General features: G+C 47.8%; 2 protein-coding genes across 2 annotated transcripts in view; both read right to left on the bottom strand.

The window, feature by feature from the left end:
* Nucleotides 1–272: 272 nt before the first annotated feature.
* Nucleotides 273–23649, bottom strand: part of pex6 (peroxisomal biogenesis factor 6) — a gene marked incomplete at its 3' end in the record, with an annotated part of 29482 nt that continues 6105 nt past the window's right edge. The window contains 13 exon segments of the mRNA XM_065952296.1: nt 273–412; nt 1633–1710; nt 1866–1982; nt 2884–2992; nt 3220–3281; nt 3385–3590; nt 4879–4996; nt 5071–5141; nt 5758–5944; nt 6019–6221; nt 8640–8742; nt 9962–10095; nt 19068–19179. Of these exon segments, the coding sequence (XP_065808368.1) occupies nt 273–412; nt 1633–1710; nt 1866–1982; nt 2884–2992; nt 3220–3281; nt 3385–3590; nt 4879–4996; nt 5071–5141; nt 5758–5944; nt 6019–6221; nt 8640–8742; nt 9962–10095; nt 19068–19179 (1640 nt within the window).
* LOC136178450 (coagulation factor V-like) lies at nt 8751–9956 on the bottom strand (the record flags this gene model as incomplete). Its single annotated transcript, XM_065952297.1, has 1 exon — nt 8751–9956. A coding segment is annotated over one exon (945 nt), but the record flags the coding sequence as incomplete, so codon positions are not given.

The following is a 23649-nucleotide window of genomic DNA, read 5'->3' as shown; positions in this document are numbered from 1 at the left end:
GAGAGAGAGAGAGAGACAGACAGACAGACAGAGAGAGAGAGAGGGGGAGAGAGAGACAGAGAGACAGAGAGAGAGAGAGAGAGAGAGAGAGACAGACAGACAGAGAGAGAGAGAGAGAGAGAGGGAGAGAGAGACAGAGAGACAGAGAGAGAGAGAGAGAGAGAGAGAGAGAGAGAGAGAGAGAGAGAGAGAGAGAGAGACAGACAGAGAGAAAGAATAAAACTTCTGTAATGTGTAAAAAGTTAAATAATCATCGCAGTCTGTTTTCTCACCGCCATCGATAAGCGAGATCTTCCTCTTGATGGCCGCCGTCATGGCGTCCGAACACAGCGCGTACAGGTCGGCGCCGCTCATGTGGGCAGGGCATTGGTCCACCACCTCCTTCAGATTCACCGACGAGTCCAACTGGAACCTGAAGGCAACGTTTGGACAGGTTTAATAGACATTCAGGGCGACTTCGTTAATGAACAGATTTTAAATAAAGTTTAAATTTCTGACTTACGAACACAAAGTTAATAAATAATGAATAATGAATAATGAATAAGTAATAATGAATAAGTAATAAGTAATAATAAATAATGAATAAGTAATAATAAATAATGAATAAGCAATAATGAATAATGAATAAGTAATAACAAATAATGAATAAGTAATCATGAATAATGAATAAGTAATAATAAATAATGAATAAGTAATCATGAATAATGAATAAGCAATAATGAATAATGAATAAGTAATAGCAAATAATGAATAAGTAATCATGAATAATGAATAAGTAATAATAAATAATGAATAAGTAATCATGAATAATGAATAAGTAATAATAAATAATGAATAAGTAATCATGAATAATGAATAAGTAATAATAAATAAGTAATAATAAATAATGAATAAGTAATAATAAATAATGAATAAGTAATCATGAATAATGAATAAGTAATCATGAATAATGAATAAGTAATCATGAATAATGAATAAGTAATAATAAATAATGAATAAGTAATCATGAATAATGAATAAGTAATAATAAATAAGTAATAATAAATAATGAATAAGTAATAATAAATAATGAATAAGTAATAATAAATAATGAATAAGTAATAATGAATAATGAATAAGTAATAATAAATAATGAATAAGTAATCATGAATAATGAATAAGTAATAATAAATAATGAAAAGTAATCATGAATAATGAATAAGTAATAATAAATAAGTAATAATAAATAATGAATAAGTCATAATAAATAATGAATAAGTAATAATAAATAATGAATAAGTAATAATAAATAATGAATAAGTAATAATGAATAAGTAATAATAAATAATGAATAATGAATAAGTGATAATGAATAAGTAATAATAAATAATGAATAAGTAATAATGAATAATGAATAAGCAATAATAAATAATGAATAAGTAATAATAAATAACTGTCATTAAAGAGATACTTCACTTATTAGCATTAATCTTTGTATCTGGTATAAACCTATCTGTATAAACCTGGTCGTGCATCGAGACGTTAAACCTTTGTATTTTTAAGTCTTCTTTGGGGGGGGGAAGCTACAGACCTATCACAGATCAGTGGGTGGGACCTCACCCCTTGGTAGCTATGGTAACAGGCTGTTCTTACTTTCTCAGGACGGCCTGAAGAACCTGAAGCTGAGATTCCCGGTCCTCGTTAACGCCCACAAACACCAGCTGATCGAACCTGAACACACACACGTTATACAGCTGTGTGTGTGTGTGTGTGTGTGTGTGTGTGTGTGTGTGTGTGTGTGTGTGTGTGTGTGTGTGTGTGTGTGTGTGTGTGTGTGTGTGTGTGTGTGTGTGTGTGTGTGTGTGTGTGTGTGTGAGACCTCTGACCTCCCAGGCCTCAACAATGATTGGTCGATCAGGTCGGGTCTGTTTGTCGCTCCGATGACGAAAACTCCGTCAGACGAGTGAAGAGCATCGAGCTCGGCCAACAGCTGAGACACCACCCTGTTAACGATTCAAATAACTTTATCAACACCACCCTGTTAACGATTCAAATAACTTTATCAACACCACCCTGTTAACGATTCAAATAACTTTATCAACACCACCCTGTTGACGATTCAAATAACTTTATCAACACCACCCTGTTAACGATTCAAATAACTTTATCAACACCACCCTGTTGACGATTCAAATAACTTTATCAACACCACCCTGTTGACGATTCAAATAACTTTATCAACACCACCCTGTTGACGATTCAAATAACTTTATCAACACCACCCTGTTGACGATTCAAATAACTTTATCAACACCACCCTGTTGACGATTCAAATAAATTTATCAACACCACCCTGTTGACGATTCAAATAACTTTATCAACACCACCCTGTTGACGATTCAAATAACTTTATCAACACCACCCTGTTGACGATTCAAATAACTTTATCAACACCACCCTGTTGACGATTCAAATAACTTTATCAACACCACCCTGTTGACGATTCAAATAACTTTATCAACACCACCCTGTTGACGATTCAAATAAATTTATCAACACCACCCTGTTGACGATTCAAATAACTTTATCAACACCACCCTGTTGACGATTCAAATAAATTTATCAACACCACCCTGTTGACGATTCAAATAACTATCAACACCACGCTGTTGACGATTCAAATAAATTTATCAACACCACCCTGTTGACGATTCAAATAAATTTATCAACACCACCCTGTTGACGATTCAAATAACTTTATCAACACCACCCTGTCAACAATTCATATAACTTTATTAAAAAGCTGCAGCTCGACAGTTGCCATGTCATAGAGACTTGTACGATTAAAGAACTTGAGATAAAAACCAAAGCAGAAGAGAACGAGAGATAAAGTTTGGTACAAACCTGTCCATCACCCCCCCTGAGTCTCCGCTGCGCCCCCTGCTGGGAGCCAGAGAGTCCAGTTCATCAAAGAAGATGACGCAGGGAGCAGCTGAGCGCGCTCTGCAGAAAACTGACCAAAAACAGACGTACAACGTTTAAAGGATGAGATCACACGAGCAGCCACAGGATCACAGTTTCAGGGCTAGGATTAACCTTTGACCCCTTTGACCCCCTGATTAAAGGAAAACCTTCAACAGAATTTGATGAACTTCAGATAATCATCTTAATGATCTGACTGCAGATCTGTAACTCGAGGGTGAAACACAGTTCAGATCCAGCTGCTCTCTAACCCCTAACCTTCTCTGATGTTCTCTTCGCTCTGACCCACGTACATGTTGATCAGCTCTGGACCTTTAACACTGAAACAGAAGAAACACAAGTCAGTCAGTTTGTCTTCTTGAGTTTTAAGTAGCTTTATTATCAAACACAGACATGAAGGATAGTCGTGGTACCAGAGGTTACCTGAGGAAGGTCATGGAGCACTCTGTAGCAACAGCTTTGGCCAGCAGGGTCTTCCCTGTCCCTGGAGGTCCGTACAGCAGGACTCCGGTCCGGTTCAGACCCAGAGACATGAGCTCTGGACGCTGCAGAGGGAGCTGCACCGTGTCCAGGATCTCCTTCTTTACGTGCTGCAGACCTCCGACATCCTCCCAGCGCACGTCAGGGATCTGAAAAATGACAAATATAAAAGTTACAGGTGCAGAGTTCAGCTGTTTAGGGGGAATTCATGCTGCAGCTCTTAAAACTGCAGTCATTCATTCTTTGGCCACCAGGGAGCAGAATAACCAAACAACCTGTGAGCTTCACATCACACAAACATTCAGGGCCAGATTTAAGTGTGCAAACTTGATACCACCAGCAAACAAAGTGTTAACTGATCTACTAACGGCGCTCAGTGAGGATTGAATCTTTCAAATGAGCAAAACAACACGCATTGTCCATTTAGGACGTTTGACTTAATGAATACTCAATATGGGACGTTTCTGTCCTAACGTGCAAAATACTGGAAGGAGAAAATACAAACAAGTGAAGTTAGTACACACATTGTGATTTACCAAACCTGACAAAAACTGAGGTGATGGTGACGGTGTCTGAATTTAACGCCTTTAAAAAGAACGTGCTAATCCAGGAGACCAGTGTTACACACAACAGGCTGCTGTTATTGAAGTTAGGAGGAGACATAGGCTCAATCAAAGAAGGCATACAGATCACGTTATTCTCCACATGTGTTTACATGTTTCAAATGACAGAAAAATAAATCTCATGCATTTATTTTTTAATTTGATTCAGTATTCTAATCGTTAAGGAAGAGAAACACCGTGATTAAACTACAGGCTGTTGTTGCCAAAAAAAACTGAACATTCACAGCCTCTGCATTCTATAGAATTTCAACATTTACATTTATTTCTTCCTATTTCCCTCTTCTCACCAACATTATATGTTAAACTGGGATTTCCTTTTTCTCGGGTCGTGCGTCTCTCCTCCAGCTCGCCCCCTGCGGTGCGCTCCTCTCCATAATGCGCTCATCTCCTCCCTCTAAAGCTGCTGCTACTCTGTAGGACGCTTTGATTGGGGGACCTCACCACTGTTTGTACCCCTGTCTTCGATACCTCTTTCCAGATCATTCATGTCCGATCAGACACAGCGCTGACCAGCTGTCTGCTGCACAACAATGTGCCGAGTGTCGCGCCTGAGCGCCACAGAGGACACAGCTCACACCTCCTGCTCAATGTATGACACTTCATCTTCTTAAGATGAAGAAAAGAGAGGTCCTGTTTAATGCCCAGGTTTTCTTATAACCACATGTTCTTTGTAACATTCAGATTTATCTCCTATAACTCTAAAGTATGCAAACTTTTGGAGTGAACACACAATTTAGTACTCTTTAATTGGAAGCTTAGTAAATCAGGCCCTCAGATATTTAGAGGGGTGGACCTCTGGTCTGGGTCTGCTGACCTTTGGGGCTCCTATGGCGGTGGACTGAGCATCCTGCAGCGTCTGGAGGGCGGAGCTGAAGTCCTGGTTCATGATGGTCACTCCGCTTGAGCACAGGTCCGCCTCCTGCCGAGCGACACTGCAGTGGAGAGTCAGGAGAGTTACCAGATGATCTGATCACAGACATACTTTGATTTGAGTCCTCAGTCTCACCAGGTGAGTCTCCTGCAGGCGGCTCTGCCTGCCTCCACCATCAGAGCGCTCAGATCCCCCAAAACCAAACCCTGAAGAGAAAACACAAACCGTCTGAGGAACTGACCCCCGAGACCCACGAGGCCCCCGAGACCCCCGAGACCAACATCAACAGCTACACAAGAAGACAAATGACAACATGAAGATCACAGCTGATCAGCATGAAAGGTCTGGTCTGATGTGGTCTGTTATGGTCTGGTCTGGTCTGGTCTGATGTGGTCTGTTATGGTCTAGTCTGGTCTGGTCTGGTCTGATGTGGTCTGTTATGGTCTGGTCTGGTCTGGTCTGATGTGGTCTGTTATGGTCTGGTCTGGTCTGGTCTGGTCTGGTCTGATGTGGTCTGGTCTGATGTGGTCTGTTATGGTCTGGTCTGGTCTGGTCTGATGTGGTCTGTTATGGTCTGGTCTGGTCTGGTCTGGTCTGTTCTGTTCTGGTCTGGTCTGTTCTGGTCTGGTCTGGTCTGGTCTGGTCTGTTTTGGTCTGTTCTGGTCTGTTCTGGTCTGTTCTGGTCTGTTCTGGTCTGTTATGGTCTAGTCTGGTGTGGTCTGTTATGGTCTGTTCTGGTCTGTTCTGGTCTGTTCTGGTCTGTTCTGGTCTAGTCTGGTGTGGTCTGTTATGGTCTGTTCTGGTCTGTTCTGGTCTGTGTACCGCAGAGACTTTGGCGACTCTCTGCAGGTCCACGTCTCTCCCCAGGTTCAGGTCTCGGCTCAGGTGGACCAGCATGGTGAGTCTCTGTTCCTCAGAGGGACTCTCTAACTCCACTTGATGGACAAACGCCACCATGACACCTGTGGACAGGTCCCTAGGTCTGCAGACTGTTGCTATGACAACCACACTGAAACACAAAGTAAAATAACATCACATTTCCTCTGCAGCTCACTGAGCGTGTGCAGAAGGTTCCTCACTGACCTGTTGGGGGCGCTCTGCAGCATCTGGCAGAGCGACGCCTGCAGCCGACCGTCCTCCTCGCCGCCCCCTCGAGGTTTGATCAGGAGCTGCAGGTTTCTGAGAAGCAGGATGCACGGCTGCAGAGCGCCCGCCCGCTGGAACACTGACGCCAACTTCACCTCCGAGGCTGCAGTGGTGTCAGCACACACACTGACACAGTCCACCTGTACAGGTAACAACGAGAGACTGTTACCATGACAACGAGTGACAGCACACACTGACACAGTCCACGTGTACAGGTAACAATGAGAGAGAGGTACCATGACGACGAGTGACAGCACACACACTGACACAGTCCACCTGTACAGGTAACAACGAGAGAGTGTTACCATGACGACGACTGACAGCACACACTGACACAGTCCACCTGTACAGGTAACAACAGGAGAGAGGTACCATGACGACGAGTGACAGCACACACTGACACAGTCCACCTGTACAGGTAACAACGAGAGAGAGGTACCATGACGGCGAGTGACAGCACACACACTGACACAGTCCACCTGTACAGGTAACAACAAGAGAGTGTTACCATGACGATGAGTGACAGCACACACACTGACACAGTCCACCTGTACAGGTAACAACAAGAGAGTGTTACCATGACGATGAGTGACAGCACACACACTGACACAGTCCACCTGTACAGGTAACAACGAGAGAGTGTTACCATGACGACGACTGACAGCACACACTGACACAGTCCACCTGTACAGGTAACAACAGGAGAGAGGTACCATGACGACGAGTGACAGCACACACTGACACAGTCCACCTGTACAGGTAACAACGAGAGAGAGGTACCATGACGGCGAGTGACAGCACACACACTGACACAGTCCACCTGTACAGGTAACAACAGGAGAGAGGTACCATGACGACGAGTGACAGCACACACACTGACACAGTCCACCTGTACAGGTAACAACAGGAGAGAGGTACCATGACGACGAGTGACAGCACACACACTGACACAGTCCACCTGTACAGGTAACAACAAGAGAGTGTTACCATGACGGCGAGTGACAGCACACACACTGACACAGTCCACCTGTACAGGTAACAACAGGAGAGAGGTACCATGACGGCGAGTGACAGCACACACACTGACACAGTCCACCTGTACAGGTAACAACAAGAGAGTGTTACCATGACGGCGAGTGACAGCACACACTGACACAGTCCACCTGTACAGGTAACAACAAGAGAGTGTTACCATGACGATGAGTGACAGCACACACACTGACACAGTCCACCTGTACAGGTAACAACAAGAGAGTGTTACCATGACGACGAGTGACAGCACACACACTGACACAGTCTACCTGTACAGGTAACAACGAGAGAGAGGTACCATGACGACGAGTGACAGCACACACATTGACACAGTCCACCTGTAAAAGTAACAAGAGAGAGGTACCATGACGACGAGTGACAGCACACACTGACACAGTCCACCTGTACAGGTAACAACGAGAGAGAGGTACCATGACAACGAGTGACAGCGCACACACTGACACAGTCCACCTGTACAGGTAACAACAAGAGAGTGTTACCATGACGACGAGTGACAGCACACACATTGACACAGTCCACCTGTAAAAGTAACAAGAGAGAGGTACCATGACGACGAGTGACAGCACACACTGACACAGTCCACCTGTACAGGTAACAACGAGAGAGAGGTACCATGACGGCGAGTGACAGCACACACACTGACACAGTCCACCTGTACAGGTAACAACAAGAGAGTGTTACCATGACGACGAGTGACAGCACACACATTGACACAGTCCACCTGTAAAAGTAACAAGAGAGAGGTACCATGACGACGAGTGACAGCACACACACTGACACAGTCCACCTGTACAGGTAACAACAAGAGAGTGTTACCATGACAACGAGTGACAGCACACACTGACACAGTCCACCTGTACAGGTAACAACAAGAGAGTGTTACCATGACGACGAGTGACAGCACACACATTGACACAGTCCACCTGTACAGGTAACAACAAGAGAGTGTTACCATGACGACGAGTGACAGCACACACACTGACACAGTCCACCTGTACAGGTAACAACAAGAGAGTGTTACCATGACGACGAGTGACAGCACACACTGACACAGTCCACCTGTACAGGTAACAACAAGAGAGTGTTACCATGACGACAAGTGACAGCACACACTGGCACAGTCCACCTGTACAGGTAACAACAGGAGAGAGTTACCATGACAACGAGTGACAGCACACACACTGACACAGTCCACCTGTACAGGTAACAACGAGAGACTGCTACCATGACGACGAGTGACAGCACACACTGACACAGTCCACCTGTACAGGTAACAACGAGACAGTGTTACCATGACGACGAGTGACAGCACACACATTGACACAGTCCACCTGTAAAAGTAACAAGAGAGAGGTACCATGACGATGAGTGACAGCACACACTGACACAGTCCACCTGTACAGGTTACAACAGGAGAGAGTTACCATGACAACAAGTGACAGCACACACACTGACACAGTACAAACAGCATGTCAGTGGAGGACTGTGTCACTTCTCTGTCGTACCTTGAGCAGGTGGAGGTTCAATCTGCGACCCGCCGCGCTCACCGCCGTCACTTTCCCGCTTCCTGCGGGACCGTGAAGGAGGATAGTGCACCCAGAGAGAGAGCTGTGGACACCAGACAGAGGAGGGGTTACTTGTGGTGGAGGTGTGGGAGGGGTTACTTGTGGTGGAGGTGTGGGAGGGGTTACTTGTGGTGGAGGTGTGGGAGGGGTTACTTGTGGTGGAGGTGTGGGAGGGGTTACTTGTGGTGGAGGTGTGGGAGGGGTTACTTGTGGTGGAGGTGTGGGGAGGGGTTACTTGTGGTGGAGGTGTGGGAGGGGTTACTTGTGGTGGAGGTGTGGGAGGGGTTACTTGTGGTGGAGGTGTGGGAGGGGTTACTTGTGGTGGAGGTGTGGGGAGGGGTTACTTGTGGTGGAGGTGTGGGAGGGGTTACTTGTGGTGGAGGTGTGGGAGGGGTTACTTGTGGTGGAGGTGTGGGAGGGGTTACTTGTGGTGGAGGTGTGGGAGGGGTTACCTGTGGTGCAGGTGTGGGAGGGGTTACCTGTGGTGTAGGTGTGGGAGTTGTTACCTGTGGTGCAGGTGTGGGAGGGGTTACCTGTGGTGCAGGTGTGATATAGTTTACCTGTGGTGGAGGTGTGGGAGAGGTTACCTGTGGTGCAGGTGTGATATAGTTTACCTGTGGTGGAGGTGTGGGAGGGGTTACCTGTGGTGCAGGTGTGGGAGGGGTTACCTGTGGTGTAGGTGTGGGAGGGGTTACCTGTGGTGCAGGTGTGATATAGTTTACCTGTGGTGGAGGTGTGGGAGGGGTTACCTGTGGTGCAGGTGTGATATAGTTTACCTGTGGTGGAGGTGTGGGAGGGGTTACCTGTGGTGTAGGTGTGGGAGGGGTTACCTGTGGTGTAGGTGTGGGAGGGGTTACCTGTGGTGCAGGTGTGATATAGTTTACCTGTGGTGGAGGTGTGGGAGGGGTTACCTGTGGTGCAGGTGTGATATAGTTTACCTGTGGTGGAGGTGTGGGAGGGGTTACCTGTGGTGTAGGTGTGGGAGGGGTTACCTGTGGTGTAGGTGTGGGAGTTGTTACCTGTGGTGCAGGTGTGGGAGGGGTTACCTGAGGTGCAGGTGTGATATAGTTTACCTGTGGTGGAGGTGTGGGAGAGGTTACCTGTGGTGTAGGTGTGGGAGAGGTTACCTGTGGTGTAGGTGTGGGAGGGGTTACCTGTGGTGCAGGTGTGATATAGTTTACCTGTGGTGGAGGTGTGGGAGGGGTTACCTGTGGTGCAGGTGTGATATAGTTTACCTGTGGTGGAGGTGTGGGAGGGGTTACCTGTGGTGCAGGTGAGGGAGGATGATGCTGCTGAGGAGCTGGACGGTCTTGTTGAGTCCGGGCGGACACAGAGAGCTGAACAGAGACGGTCCCTGAAGGCAGCAGCCGGGGACGCTGCTGTTAGTGGACGCTCCCTGAAGAGACATCGAGTAAAACAACACAAACATAAAGTTGTGATTAAATAATAAATCATAAAAATTAAATATAATAATTCAGACTGAGAGTGGCAACATCAATACAGGAGGAAGTCCAACCTCAGAGCCTCCTAACCACCACCCTCTTCACTGACTCCTCCCCCTTGCTGACTCCTCCCTCTTCACTGACTCCTCCCTCTACGTTTGCCCCAATCCATTTTGATGAACTTATTTTATCTGGTCGCTCGTTTGCACACACAGCCACAGGTTGTTTTTCGTCGCTGCACTCAGGTGATTGTGGAGAGGCAGCGCCTCACGTGACGGCGCTCTGAGTGATCGGGTCCTTAGACCACAAACTGTGAGGGGGTCTGAGGACTACATGAGGAACAGGTTACCATGTAGGCCCCAAACTGTGAGGGAACAGGTTACCATGTAGACCACAAACTGTGAGGGGGTCTGAGGACTACATGAGGAACAGGTTACCATGTAGACCCCAAACTGTGAGGGGGTCTGAGGACTACATGAGGAACAGGTTACCATGTAGACCACAAACTGTGAGGAAACAGGTTACCATGTAGACCACAAACTGTGAGGAGGTCTGAGGACTACATGAGGAACAGGTTACCATGTAGGCCCCAAACTGTGAGGAAACAGGTTACCATGTAGACCACAAACTGTGAGGAGGTCTGAGGACTACATGAGGAACAGGTTACCATGTAGACCCCAAACTGTGAGGGGGTCTGAGGACTACATGAGGAACAGGTTACCATGTAGACCACAAACTGTGAGGGGGTCTGAGGACTACATGAGGAACAGGTTACCATGTAGACCCCAAACTGTGAGGGAACAGGTTACCATGCAGACCACAAACTGTGAGGGGGTCTGAGGACTACATGAGGAACAGGTTACCAAGTAGACCCCGAACTGTGAGGGGGTCTGAGGACTACATGAGGAACAGGTTACCATGTAGACCACAAACTGTGAGGGGGTCTGAGGACTACATGAGGAACAGGTTACCATGTAGACCACAAACTGTGAGGAGGTCTGAGGACTACATGAGGAACAGGTTACCATGTAGACCCCAAACTGTGAGGGAACAGGTTACCATGTAGACCACAAACTGTGAGGGAGTCTGAGGACTACATGAGGAACAGGTTACCATGTAGACCCCAAACTGTGAGGGAACAGGTTACCATGTAGACCCCAAACTGTGAGGAAACAGGTTACCATGTAGACCACAAACTGTGAGGGAGTCTGAGGACTACATGAGGAACAGGTTACCATGTAGACCCCAAACTGTGAGGGGGTCTGAGGACTACATGAGGAACAGGTTACCATGTAGACCACAAACTGTGAGGGGTCTGAGGACTACATGAGGAACAGGTTACCATGTAGACCCCAAACTGTGAGGGAACAGGTTACCATGTAGACCACAAACTGTGAGGGGGTCTGAGGACAACATGAGGAACAGGTTACCATGACTACATGAGGAACAGGTTACCATGTAGACCCCAAACTGTGAGGGGGTCTGAGGACTACATGAGGAACAGGTTACCATGTAGACCCCAAACTGTGAGGGAACAGGTTACCATGTAGACCACAAACTGTGAGGAGGTCTGAGGACTACATGAGGAACAGGTTACCATGTAGACCCCAAACTGTGAGGGAACAGGTTACCATGTAGACCCCAAACTGTGAGGGGGTCTGAGGACTACATGAGGAACAGGTTACCATGTAGACCCCAAACTGTGAGGGAACAGGTTACCATGTAGACCACAAACTGTGAGGAGGTCTGAGGACTACATGAGGAACAGGTTACCATGTAGACCACAAACTGTGAGGGGGTCTGAGGACTACATGAGGAACAGGTTACCATGTAGACCACAAACTGTGAGGGAACAGGTTACCATGTAGACCACAAACTGTGAGGGGGTCTGAGGACTACATGAGGAACAGGTTACCATGTAGACCACAAACTGTGAGGGAACAGGTTACCATGTAGACCACAAACTGTGAGGGGGTCTGAGGACTACATGAGGAACAGGTTACCATGTAGACCACAAACTGTGAGGGGTCTGAGGACTACATGAGGAACAGGTTACCATGTAGACCCCAAACTGTGAGGGAACAGGTTACCATGTAGACCACAAACTGTGAGGGGGTCTGAGGACTACATGAGGAACAGGTTACCATGTAGACCACAAACTGTGAGGGGTCTGAGGACTACATGAGGAACAGGTTACCATGTAGACCCCAAACTGTGAGGGAACTGGTTACCATGTAGACCACAAACTGTGAGGGGGTCTGAGGACTACATGAGGAACAGGTTACCATGACTACATGAGGAACAGGTTACCATGTAGACCACAAACTGTGAGGGGGTCTGAGGACTACATGAGAAACAGGTTACCATGTAGACCCCAAACTGTGAGGGAACAGGTTACCATGTAGACCACAAACTGTGAGGAGGTCTGAGGACTACATGAGGAACAGGTTACCATGTAGACCCCAAACTGTGAGGGGGTCTGAGGACTACATGAGGAACAGGTTACCATGTAGACCACAAACTGTGAGGGGGTCTGAGGACTACATGAGGAACAGGTTACCATGTAGACCCCAAACTGTGAGGGAACAGGTTACCATGCAGACCACAAACTGTGAGGGGGTCTGAGGACTACATGAGGAACAGGTTACCAAGTAGACCCCGAACTGTGAGGGGGTCTGAGGACTACATGAGGAACAGGTTACCATGTAGACCACAAACTGTGAGGGGGTCTGAGGACTACATGAGGAACAGGTTACCATGTAGACCACAAACTGTGAGGAGGTCTGAGGACTACATGAGGAACAGGTTACCATGTAGACCCCAAACTGTGAGGGAACAGGTTACCATGTAGACCACAAACTGTGAGGGAGTCTGAGGACTACATGAGGAACAGGTTACCATGCAGACCACAAACTGTGAGGGGGTCTGAGGACTACATGAGGAACAGGTTACCAAGTAGACCCCGAACTGTGAGGGGGTCTGAGGACTACATGAGGAACAGGTTACCATGTAGACCACAAACTGTGAGGGGGTCTGAGGACTACATGAGGAACAGGTTACCATGTAGACCACAAACTGTGAGGAGGTCTGAGGACTACATGAGGAACAGGTTACCATGTAGACCCCAAACTGTGAGGGAACAGGTTACCATGTAGACCACAAACTGTGAGGGAGTCTGAGGACTACATGAGGAACAGGTTACCATGTAGACCCCAAACTGTGAGGGAACAGGTTACCATGTAGACCCCAAACTGTGAGGAAACAGGTTACCATGTAGACCACAAACTGTGAGGGAGTCTGAGGACTACATGAGGAACAGGTTACCATGTAGACCCCAAACTGTGAGGGGGTCTGAGGACTACATGAGGAACAGGTTACCATGTAGACCACAAACTGTGAGGGGTCTGAGGACTACATGAGGAACAGGTTACCATGTAGACCCCAAACTGTGAGGGAACAGGTTACCATGTAGACCACAAACTGTGAGGGGGTCTGAGGACAACATGAGGAACAGGTTACCATGACTACATGAGGAACAGGTTACCATGTAGACCCCAAACTGTGAGGGGGTCTGAGGACTACATGAGGAACAGGTTACCATGTAGGCCCCAAACTGTGAGGGAACAGGTTACCATGTAGACCACAAACTGTGAGGAGGTCTGAGGACTACATGAGGAACAGGTTACCATGTAGACCCCAAACTGTGAGGGAACAGGTTACCATGTAGACCCCAAACTGTGAGGGGGTCTGAGGACTACATGAGGAACAGGTTACCATGTAGACCCCAAACTGTGAGGGAACAGGTTACCATGTAGACCACAAACTGTGAGGAGGTCTGAGGACTACATGAGGAACAGGTTACCATGTAGACCACAAACTGTGAGGGGGTCTGAGGACTACATGAGGAACAGGTTACCATGTAGACCACAAACTGTGAGGGAACAGGTTACCATGTAGACCACAAACTGTGAGGGGGTCTGAGGACTACATGAGGAACAGGTTACCATGTAGACCACAAACTGTGAGGGAACAGGTTACCATGTAGACCACAAACTGTGAGGGGGTCTGAGGACTACATGAGGAACAGGTTACCATGTAGACCACAAACTGTGAGGGGTCTGAGGACTACATGAGGAACAGGTTACCATGTAGACCCCAAACTGTGAGGGAACAGGTTACCATGTAGACCACAAACTGTGAAGGGGTCTGAGGACTACATGAGGAACAGGTTACCATGTAGACCACAAACTGTGAGGGGTCTGAGGACTACGTGAGGAACAGGTTACCATGTAGACCCCAAACTGTGAGGGAACAGGTTACCATGTAGACCACAAACTGTGAGGGGGTCTGAGGACTACATGAGGAACAGGTTACCATGTAGACCCCAAACTGTGAGGGAACAGGTTACCATGTAGACCACAAACTGTGAGGAGGTCTGAGGACTACATGAGGAACAGGTTACCATGTAGACCCCAAACTGTGAGGGAACAGGTTACCATGTAGACCCCAAACTGTGAGGGGGTCTGAGGACTACATGAGGAACAGGTTACCATGTAGACCCCAAACTGTGAGGGAAGAGGTTACCATGTAGACCACAAACTGTGAGGAGGTCTGAGGACTACATGAGGAACAGGTTACCATGTAGACCACAAACTGTGAGGGGGTCTGAGGACTACATGAGGAACAGGTTACCATGTAGACCACAAACTGTGAGGGAACAGGTTACCATGTAGACCACAAACTGTGAGGGAACAGGTTACCATGTAGACCACAAACCGTGAGGGGGTCTGAGGACTACATGAGGAACAGGTTACCATGTAGACCCCAAACTGTGAGGGAACAGGTTACCATGTAGACCCCAAACTGTGAGGAAACAGGTTACCATGTAGACCACAAACTGTGAGGGAGTCTGAGGACTACATGAGGAACAGGTTACCATGTAGACCCCAAACTGTGAGGGGGTCTGAGGACTACATGAGGAACAGGTTACCATGTAGACCACAAACTGTGAGGGGTCTGAGGACTACATGAGGAACAGGTTACCATGTAGACCCCAAACTGTGAGGGAACAGGTTACCATGTAGACCACAAACTGTGAGGGGGTCTGAGGACAACATGAGGAACAGGTTACCATGACTACATGAGGAACAGGTTACCATGTAGACCCCAAACTGTGAGGGGGTCTGAGGACTACATGAGGAACAGGTTACCATGTAGACCCCAAACTGTGAGGGAACAGGTTACCATGTAGACCACAAACTGTGAGGAGGTCTGAGGACTACATGAGGAACAGGTTACCATGTAGACCCCAAACTGTGAGGGAACAGGTTACCATGTAGACCCCAAACTGTGAGGGGGTCTGAGGACTACATGAGGAACAGGTTACCATGTAGACCCCAAACTGTGAGGGAACAGGTTACCATGTAGACCACAAACTGTGAGGAGGTCTGAGGACTACATGAGGAACAGGTTACCATGTAGACCACAAACTGTGAGGGGGTCTGAGGACTACATGAGGAACAGGTTACCATGTAGACCACAAACTGTGAGGGAACAGGTTACCATGTAGACCACAAACTGTGAGGGGGTCTGAGGACTACATGAGGAACAGGTTACCATGTAGACCACAAACTGTGAGGGAACAGGTTACCATGTAGACCACAAACTGTGAGGGGGTCTGAGGACTACATGAGGAACAGGTTACCATGTAGACCACAAACTGTGAGGGGTCTGAGGACTACATGAGGAACAGGTTACCATGTAGACCCCAAACTGTGAGGGAACAGGTTACCATGTAGACCACAAACTGTGAGGGGGTCTGAGGACTACATGAGGAACAGGTTACCATGTAGACCACAAACTGTGAGGGGTCTGAGGACTACATGAGGAACAGGTTACCATGTAGACCCCAAACTGTGAGGGAACTGGTTACCATGTAGACCACAAACTGTGAGGGGGTCTGAGGACTACATGAGGAACAGGTTACCATGACTACATGAGGAACAGGTTACCATGTAGACCACAAACTGTGAGGGGGTCTGAGGACTACATGAGAAACAGGTTACCATGTAGACCCCAAACTGTGAGGGAACAGGTTACCATGTAGACCACAAACTGTGAGGAGGTCTGAGGACTACATGAGGAACAGGTTACCATGTAGACCCCAAACTGTGAGGGGGTCTGAGGACTACATGAGGAACAGGTTACCATGTAGACCACAAACTGTGAGGGGGTCTGAGGACTACATGAGGAACAGGTTACCATGTAGACCCCAAACTGTGAGGGAACAGGTTACCATGCAGACCACAAACTGTGAGGGGGTCTGAGGACTACATGAGGAACAGGTTACCAAGTAGACCCCGAACTGTGAGGGGGTCTGAGGACTACATGAGGAACAGGTTACCATGTAGACCACAAACTGTGAGGGGGTCTGAGGACTACATGAGGAACAGGTTACCATGTAGACCACAAACTGTGAGGAGGTCTGAGGACTACATGAGGAACAGGTTACCATGTAGACCCCAAACTGTGAGGGAACAGGTTACCATGTAGACCACAAACTGTGAGGGAGTCTGAGGACTACATGAGGAACAGGTTACCATGCAGACCACAAACTGTGAGGGGGTCTGAGGACTACATGAGGAACAGGTTACCAAGTAGACCCCGAACTGTGAGGGGGTCTGAGGACTACATGAGGAACAGGTTACCATGTAGACCACAAACTGTGAGGGGGTCTGAGGACTACATGAGGAACAGGTTACCATGTAGACCACAAACTGTGAGGAGGTCTGAGGACTACATGAGGAACAGGTTACCATGTAGACCCCAAACTGTGAGGGAACAGGTTACCATGTAGACCACAAACTGTGAGGGAGTCTGAGGACTACATGAGGAACAGGTTACCATGTAGACCCCAAACTGTGAGGGAACAGGTTACCATGTAGACCCCAAACTGTGAGGAAACAGGTTACCATGTAGACCACAAACTGTGAGGGAGTCTGAGGACTACATGAGGAACAGGTTACCATGTAGACCCCAAACTGTGAGGGGGTCTGAGGACTACATGAGGAACAGGTTACCATGTAGACCACAAACTGTGAGGGGTCTGAGGACTACATGAGGAACAGGTTACCATGTAGACCCCAAACTGTGAGGGAACAGGTTACCATGTAGACCACAAACTGTGAGGGGGTCTGAGGACAACATGAGGAACAGGTTACCATGACTACATGAGGAACAGGTTACCATGTAGACCCCAAACTGTGAGGGGGTCTGAGGACTACATGAGGAACAGGTTACCATGTAGGCCCCAAACTGTGAGGGAACAGGTTACCATGTAGACCACAAACTGTGAGGAGGTCTGAGGACTACATGAGGAACAGGTTACCATGTAGACCCCAAACTGTGAGGGAACAGGTTACCATGTAGACCCCAAACTGTGAGGGGGTCTGAGGACTACATGAGGAACAGGTTACCATGTAGACCCCAAACTGTGAGGGAACAGGTTACCATGTAGACCACAAACTGTGAGGAGGTCTGAGGACTACATGAGGAACAGGTTACCATGTAGACCACAAACTGTGAGGGGGTCTGAGGACTACATGAGGAACAGGTTACCATGTAGACCACAAACTGTGAGGGAACAGGTTACCATGTAGACCACAAACTGTGAGGGGGTCTGAGGACTACATGAGGAACAGGTTACCATGTAGACCACAAACTGTGAGGGAACAGGTTACCATGTAGACCACAAACTGTGAGGGGGTCTGAGGACTACATGAGGAACAGGTTACCATGTAGACCACAAACTGTGAGGGGTCTGAGGACTACATGAGGAACAGGTTACCATGTAGACCCCAAACTGTGAGGGAACAGGTTACCATGTAGACCACAAACTGTGAAGGGGTCTGAGGACTACATGAGGAACAGGTTACCATGTAGACCACAAACTGTGAGGGGTCTGAGGACTACGTGAGGAACAGGTTACCATGTAGACCCCAAACTGTGAGGGAACAGGTTACCATGTAGACCACAAACTGTGAGGGGGTCTGAGGACTACATGAGGAACAGGTTACCATGTAGACCCCAAACTGTGAGGGAACAGGTTACCATGTAGACCACAAACTGTGAGGAGGTCTGAGGACTACATGAGGAACAGGTTACCATGTAGACCCCAAACTGTGAGGGAACAGGTTACCATGTAGACCCCAAACTGTGAGGGGGTCTGAGGACTACATGAGGAACAGGTTACCATGTAGACCCCAAACTGTGAGGGAAGAGGTTACCATGTAGACCACAAACTGTGAGGAGGTCTGAGGACTACATGAGGAACAGGTTACCATGTAGACCACAAACTGTGAGGGGGTCTGAGGACTACATGAGGAACAGGTTACCATGTAGACCACAAACTGTGAGGGAACAGGTTACCATGTAGACCACAAACTGTGAGGGAACAGGTTACCATGTAGACCACAAACCGTGAGGGGGTCTGAGGACTACATGAGGAACAGGTTACCATGTAGACCCCAAACTGTGAGGGAACAGGTTACCATGTAGACCACAAACTGTGAGGGGGTCTGAGGACTACATGAGGAACAGGTTACCATGTAGACCCCAAACTGTGAGGGAACAGGTTACCATGTAGACCACAAACTGTGAGGGGGTCTGAGGACTACATGAGGAACAGGTTACCATGTAGACCACAAACTGTGAGGAGGTCTGAGGACTACATGAGGAACAGGTTACCATGTAGACCCCAAACTGTGAGGGAACAGGTTACCATGTAGACCACAAACTGTGAGGGAACAGGTTACCATGTAGACCCCAAACTGTGAGGGAACAGGTTACCATGTTGACCACAAACTGTGAGGGGGTCTGAGGACTACATGAGGAACAGGTTACCATGACTACATGAGGAACAGGTTACCATGTAGAGGGAGGTGTGGCGTCTGTCAGCCAGGTGAGCTCCTCCTCCGTCCTCTCTGTCTCCCCCTGCAGGCCGACCCACCTTCTGCACCCTGAAGAACAGCACGGGACACCTGAGGAGGTCACACACACACACACACACACACACACACACACACACACACACACACACACACACACACACACACACACACACACACACACACACACACACACACACACACACACACACACACACACACACACACACACACACACACACACACACACACACACACACACACACACACACACACACACACACACACACACACTATAATAATCTAAATAAATGAAAACCAGATATATGCCTTCTACAAGAAACTTACCTAACCAAATCTAACAACCTCTGCTTAAATTCATCTGAATTCTGTCAGATATTTTCTGCTTCTTATAATTCAAGACAAAGAGGTGTATCCATACTGATCCACAACAAAAAATCAGTCATACAGGACATAACAGATACCTCAATGCATCCGATTATAATAAGTGACCACGCTCCTCTCTCTGGTTTCTGACTCTATCCACTGTCCTCTCTCTCTCTCTGGTTTCTGACTCTATCCACTGTCCTCTCTCTCTCTCTGGTTTCAGACTCTATCCACTGTCCTCTCTCTCTCTGGTTTCAGACTCTATCCACTGTCCTCTCTCTCTCTGGTTTCTGACTCTATCCACTGTCCTCTCTCTCTCTCTGGTTTCAGACTCTATCCACTGTCCTCTCTCTCTCTGGTTTCAGACTCTATCCACTGTCCTCTCTCTCTGGTTTCTGACTCTATCCACTGTCCTCTCTCTCTGGTTTCTGACTCTATCCACTGTCCTCTCTCTCTGGTTTCTGACTCTATCCACTGTCCTCTCTCTCTCTCTGGTTTCTGACTCTATCCACTGTCCTCTCTCTCTGGTTTCTGACTCTATCCACTGTCCTCTCTCTCTCTCTGGTTTCAGACTCTATCCACTGTCCTCTCTCTCTGGTTTCAGACTCTATCCACTGTCCTCTCTCTCTCTGGTTTCTGACTCTATCCACTGTCCTCTCTCTCTGGTTTCAGACTCTATCCACTGTCCTCTCTCTCTGGTTTCTGACTCTATCCACTGTCCTCTCTCTCTGGTTTCTGACTCTATCCACTGTCCTCTCTCTCTCTCTGGTTTCAGACTCTATCCACTGTCCTCTCTCTCTGGTTTCAGACTCTATCCACTGTCCTCTCTCTCTCTGGTTTCTGACTCTATCCACTGTCCTCTCTCTCTCTCTGGTTTCAGACTCTATCCACTGTCCTCTCTCTCTGGTTTCTGACTCTATCCACTGTCCTCTCTCTCTGGTTTCTGACTCTATCCACTGTCCTCTCTCCCTGGTTTCTGACTCTATCCACTGTCCTCTCTCTCTGGTTTCAGACTCTATCCACTGTCCTCTCTCTCTGGTTTCAGACTCTATCCACTGTCCTCTCTCTCTCTCTGGTTTCTGACTCTATCCACTGTCCTCTCTCTCTCTCTGGTTTCTGACTCTATCCACTGTCCTCTCTCTCTGGTTTCAGACTCTATCCACTGTCCTCTCTCTCTCTGGTTTCTGACTCTATCCACTGTCCTCTCTCTCTCTGGTTTCTGACTCTATCCACTGTCCTCTCTCTCTCTCTGGTTTCAGACTCTATCCACTGTCCTCTCTCTCTGGTTTCTGACTCTATCCACTGTCCTCTCTCCCTGGTTTCAGACTCTATCCACTGTCCTCTCTCTCTCTCTGGTTTCAGACTCTATCCACTGTCCTCTCTCTCTGGTTTCTGACTCTATCCACTGTCCTCTCTCTCTCTCTGGTTTCAGACTCTATCCACTGTCCTCTCTCTCTGGTTTCTGACTCTATCCACTGTCCTCTCTCTCTCTCTGGTTTCTGACTCTATCCACTGTCCTCTCTCTCTCTGGTTTCTGACTCTATCCACTGTCCTCTCTCTCTCTGGTTTCAGACTCTATCCACTGTCCTCTCTCTCCCTGGTTTCTGACTCTATCCACTGTCCTCTCTCTCTCTCTGGTTTCAGACTCTATCCACTGTCCTCTCTCTCTCTCTGGTTTCAGACTCTATCCACTGTCCTCTCTCTCCCTGGTTTCTGACTCTATCCACTGTCCTCTCTCTCTCTCTGGTTTCAGACTCTATCCACTGTCCTCTCTCTCCCTGGTTTCTGACTCTATCCACTGTCCTCTCTCTCTCTCTGGTTTCTGACTCTATCCACTGTCCTCTCTCTCTCTCTGGTTTCTGACTCTATCCACTGTCCTCTCTCTCTCTGGTTTCAGACTCTATCCACTGTCCTCTCTCTCTGGTTTCTGACTCTATCCACTGTCCTCTCTCTCTGGTTTCTGACTCTATCCACTGTACTCTCTCTCTGGTTTCAGACTTTATCCACTGTCCTCTCTCTCTCTCTGGTTTCTGACTCTATCCACTGTCCTCTCTCTCTCTCTGGTTTCTGACTCTATCCACTGTCCTCTCTCTCTCTGGTTTCAGACTCTATCCACTGTCCTCTCTCTCTGGTTTCTGACTCTATCCACTGTCCTCTCTCTCTGGTTTCTGACTCTATCCACTGTCCTCTCTCTCTCTCTGGTTTCTGACTCTATCCACTGTCCTCTCTCTCTCTCTGGTTTCTGACTCTATCCACTGTCCTCTCTCTCTCTCTGGTTTCTGACTCTATCCACTGTCCTCTCTCTCTGGTTTCTGACTCTATCCACTGTCCTCTCTCTCTGGTTTCTGACTCTATCCACTGTCCTCTCTCTCTCTCTGGTTTCTGACTCTATCCACTGTCCTCTCTCTCTCTGGTTTCAGACTCTATCCACTGTCCTCTCTCTCTCTCTGGTTTCAGACTTTATCCACTGTCCTCTCTCTCTCTCTGGTTTCTGACTCTATCCACTGTCCTCTCTCTCTCTCTGGTTTCTGACTCTATCCACTGTCCTCTCTCTCTCTGGTTTCAGACTCTATCCACTGTCCTCTCTCTCTGGTTTCTGACTCTATCCACTGTCCTCTCTCTCTGGTTTCTGACTCTATCCACTGTCCTCTCTCTCTGGTTTCTGACTCTATCCACTGTCCTCTCTCTCTGGTTTCAGACTCTATCCACTGTCCTCTCTCTCTGGTTTCAGACTCTATCCACTGTCCTCTCTCTCTCTGGTTTCTGACTCTATCCACTGTCCTCTCTCCCTGGTTTCAGACTCTATCCAGTCCTCTCTCTCTCTCTGGTTTCAGACTCTATCCACTGTCCTCTCTCTCTGGTTTCAGACTCTATCCACTGTCCTCTCTCTCTGGTTTCTGACTCTATCCACTGTCCTCTCTCTCTCTCTGGTTTCTGACTCTATCCACTGTCCTCTCTCTCTCTGGTTTCAGACTCTATCCACTGTCCTCTCTCTCTCTGGTTTCTGACTCTATCCACTGTCCTCTCTCTCTGGTTTCTGACTCTATCCACTGTCCTCTCTCTCTCTCTGGTTTCTGACTCTATCCACTGTCCTCTCTCTCTCTCTGGTTTCTGACTCTATCCACTGTCCTCTCTCTCTCTCTGGTTTCTGACTCTATCCACTGTCCTCTCTCTCTCTGGTTTCAGACTCTATCCACTGTCCTCTCTCTCTGGTTTCTGACTCTATCCACTGTCCTCTCTCTCTGGTTTCTGACTCTATCCACTGTCCTCTCTCTCTGGTTTCAGACTCTATCCACTGTCCTCTCTCTCTGGTTTCTGACTCTATCCACTGTCCTCTCTCTCTGGTTTCAGACTCTATCCACTGTCCTCTCTCTCTCTGGTTTCTGACTCTATCCACTGTCCTCTCTCCCTGGTTTCAGACTCTATCCACTGTCCTCTCTCTCTCTCTGGTTTCAGACTCTATCCACTGTCCTCTCTCTCTGGTTTCTGACTCTATCCACTGTCCTCTCTCCCTGGTTTCAGACTCTATCCACTGTCCTCTCTCTCCCTGGTTTCTGACTCTATCCACTGTCCTCTCTCTCTGGTTTCTGACTCTATCCACTGTCCTCTCTCCCTGGTTTCAGACTCTATCCACTGTCCTCTCTCTCTCTCTGGTTTCAGACTCTATCCACTGTCCTCTCTCTCTCTCTGGTTTCTGACTCTATCCACTGTCCTCTCTCTCTGGTTTCTGACTCTATCCACTGTCCTCTCTCCCTGGTTTCAGACTCTATCCACTGTCCTCTCTCTCTCTCTGGTTTCTGACTCTATCCACTGTCCTCTCTCTCTGGTTTCAGACTCTATCCACTGTCATCTCTCTCTCTCTGGTTTCAGACTCTATCCACTGTCCTCTCTCTCTGGTTTCTGACTCTATCCACTGTCCTCTCTCTCTCTCTGGTTTCAGACTCTATCCACTGTCCTCTCTCTCCCTGGTTTCTGACTCTATCCACTGTCCTCTCTCTCTCCCTGGTTTCAGACTCTATCCACTGTCCTCTCTCTCCCTGGTTTCTGACTCTATCCACTGTCCTCTCTCTCTCCCTGGTTTCAGACTCTATCCACTGTCCTCTCTCTCTGGTTTCTGACTCTATCCACTGTCCTCTCTCTCTGGTTTCTGACTCTATCCACTGTCCTCTCTCTCTC

This window comes from Labrus bergylta, unplaced genomic scaffold, assembly GCF_963930695.1.
Source record: "Labrus bergylta unplaced genomic scaffold, fLabBer1.1 SCAFFOLD_128, whole genome shotgun sequence".
In the NCBI taxonomy this organism is placed as follows: domain Eukaryota; kingdom Metazoa; phylum Chordata; class Actinopteri; order Labriformes; family Labridae; genus Labrus; species Labrus bergylta.
Note: the sequence above shows the minus strand (reverse complement) of the source record. Positions and strands in the feature narration are given on the sequence as shown.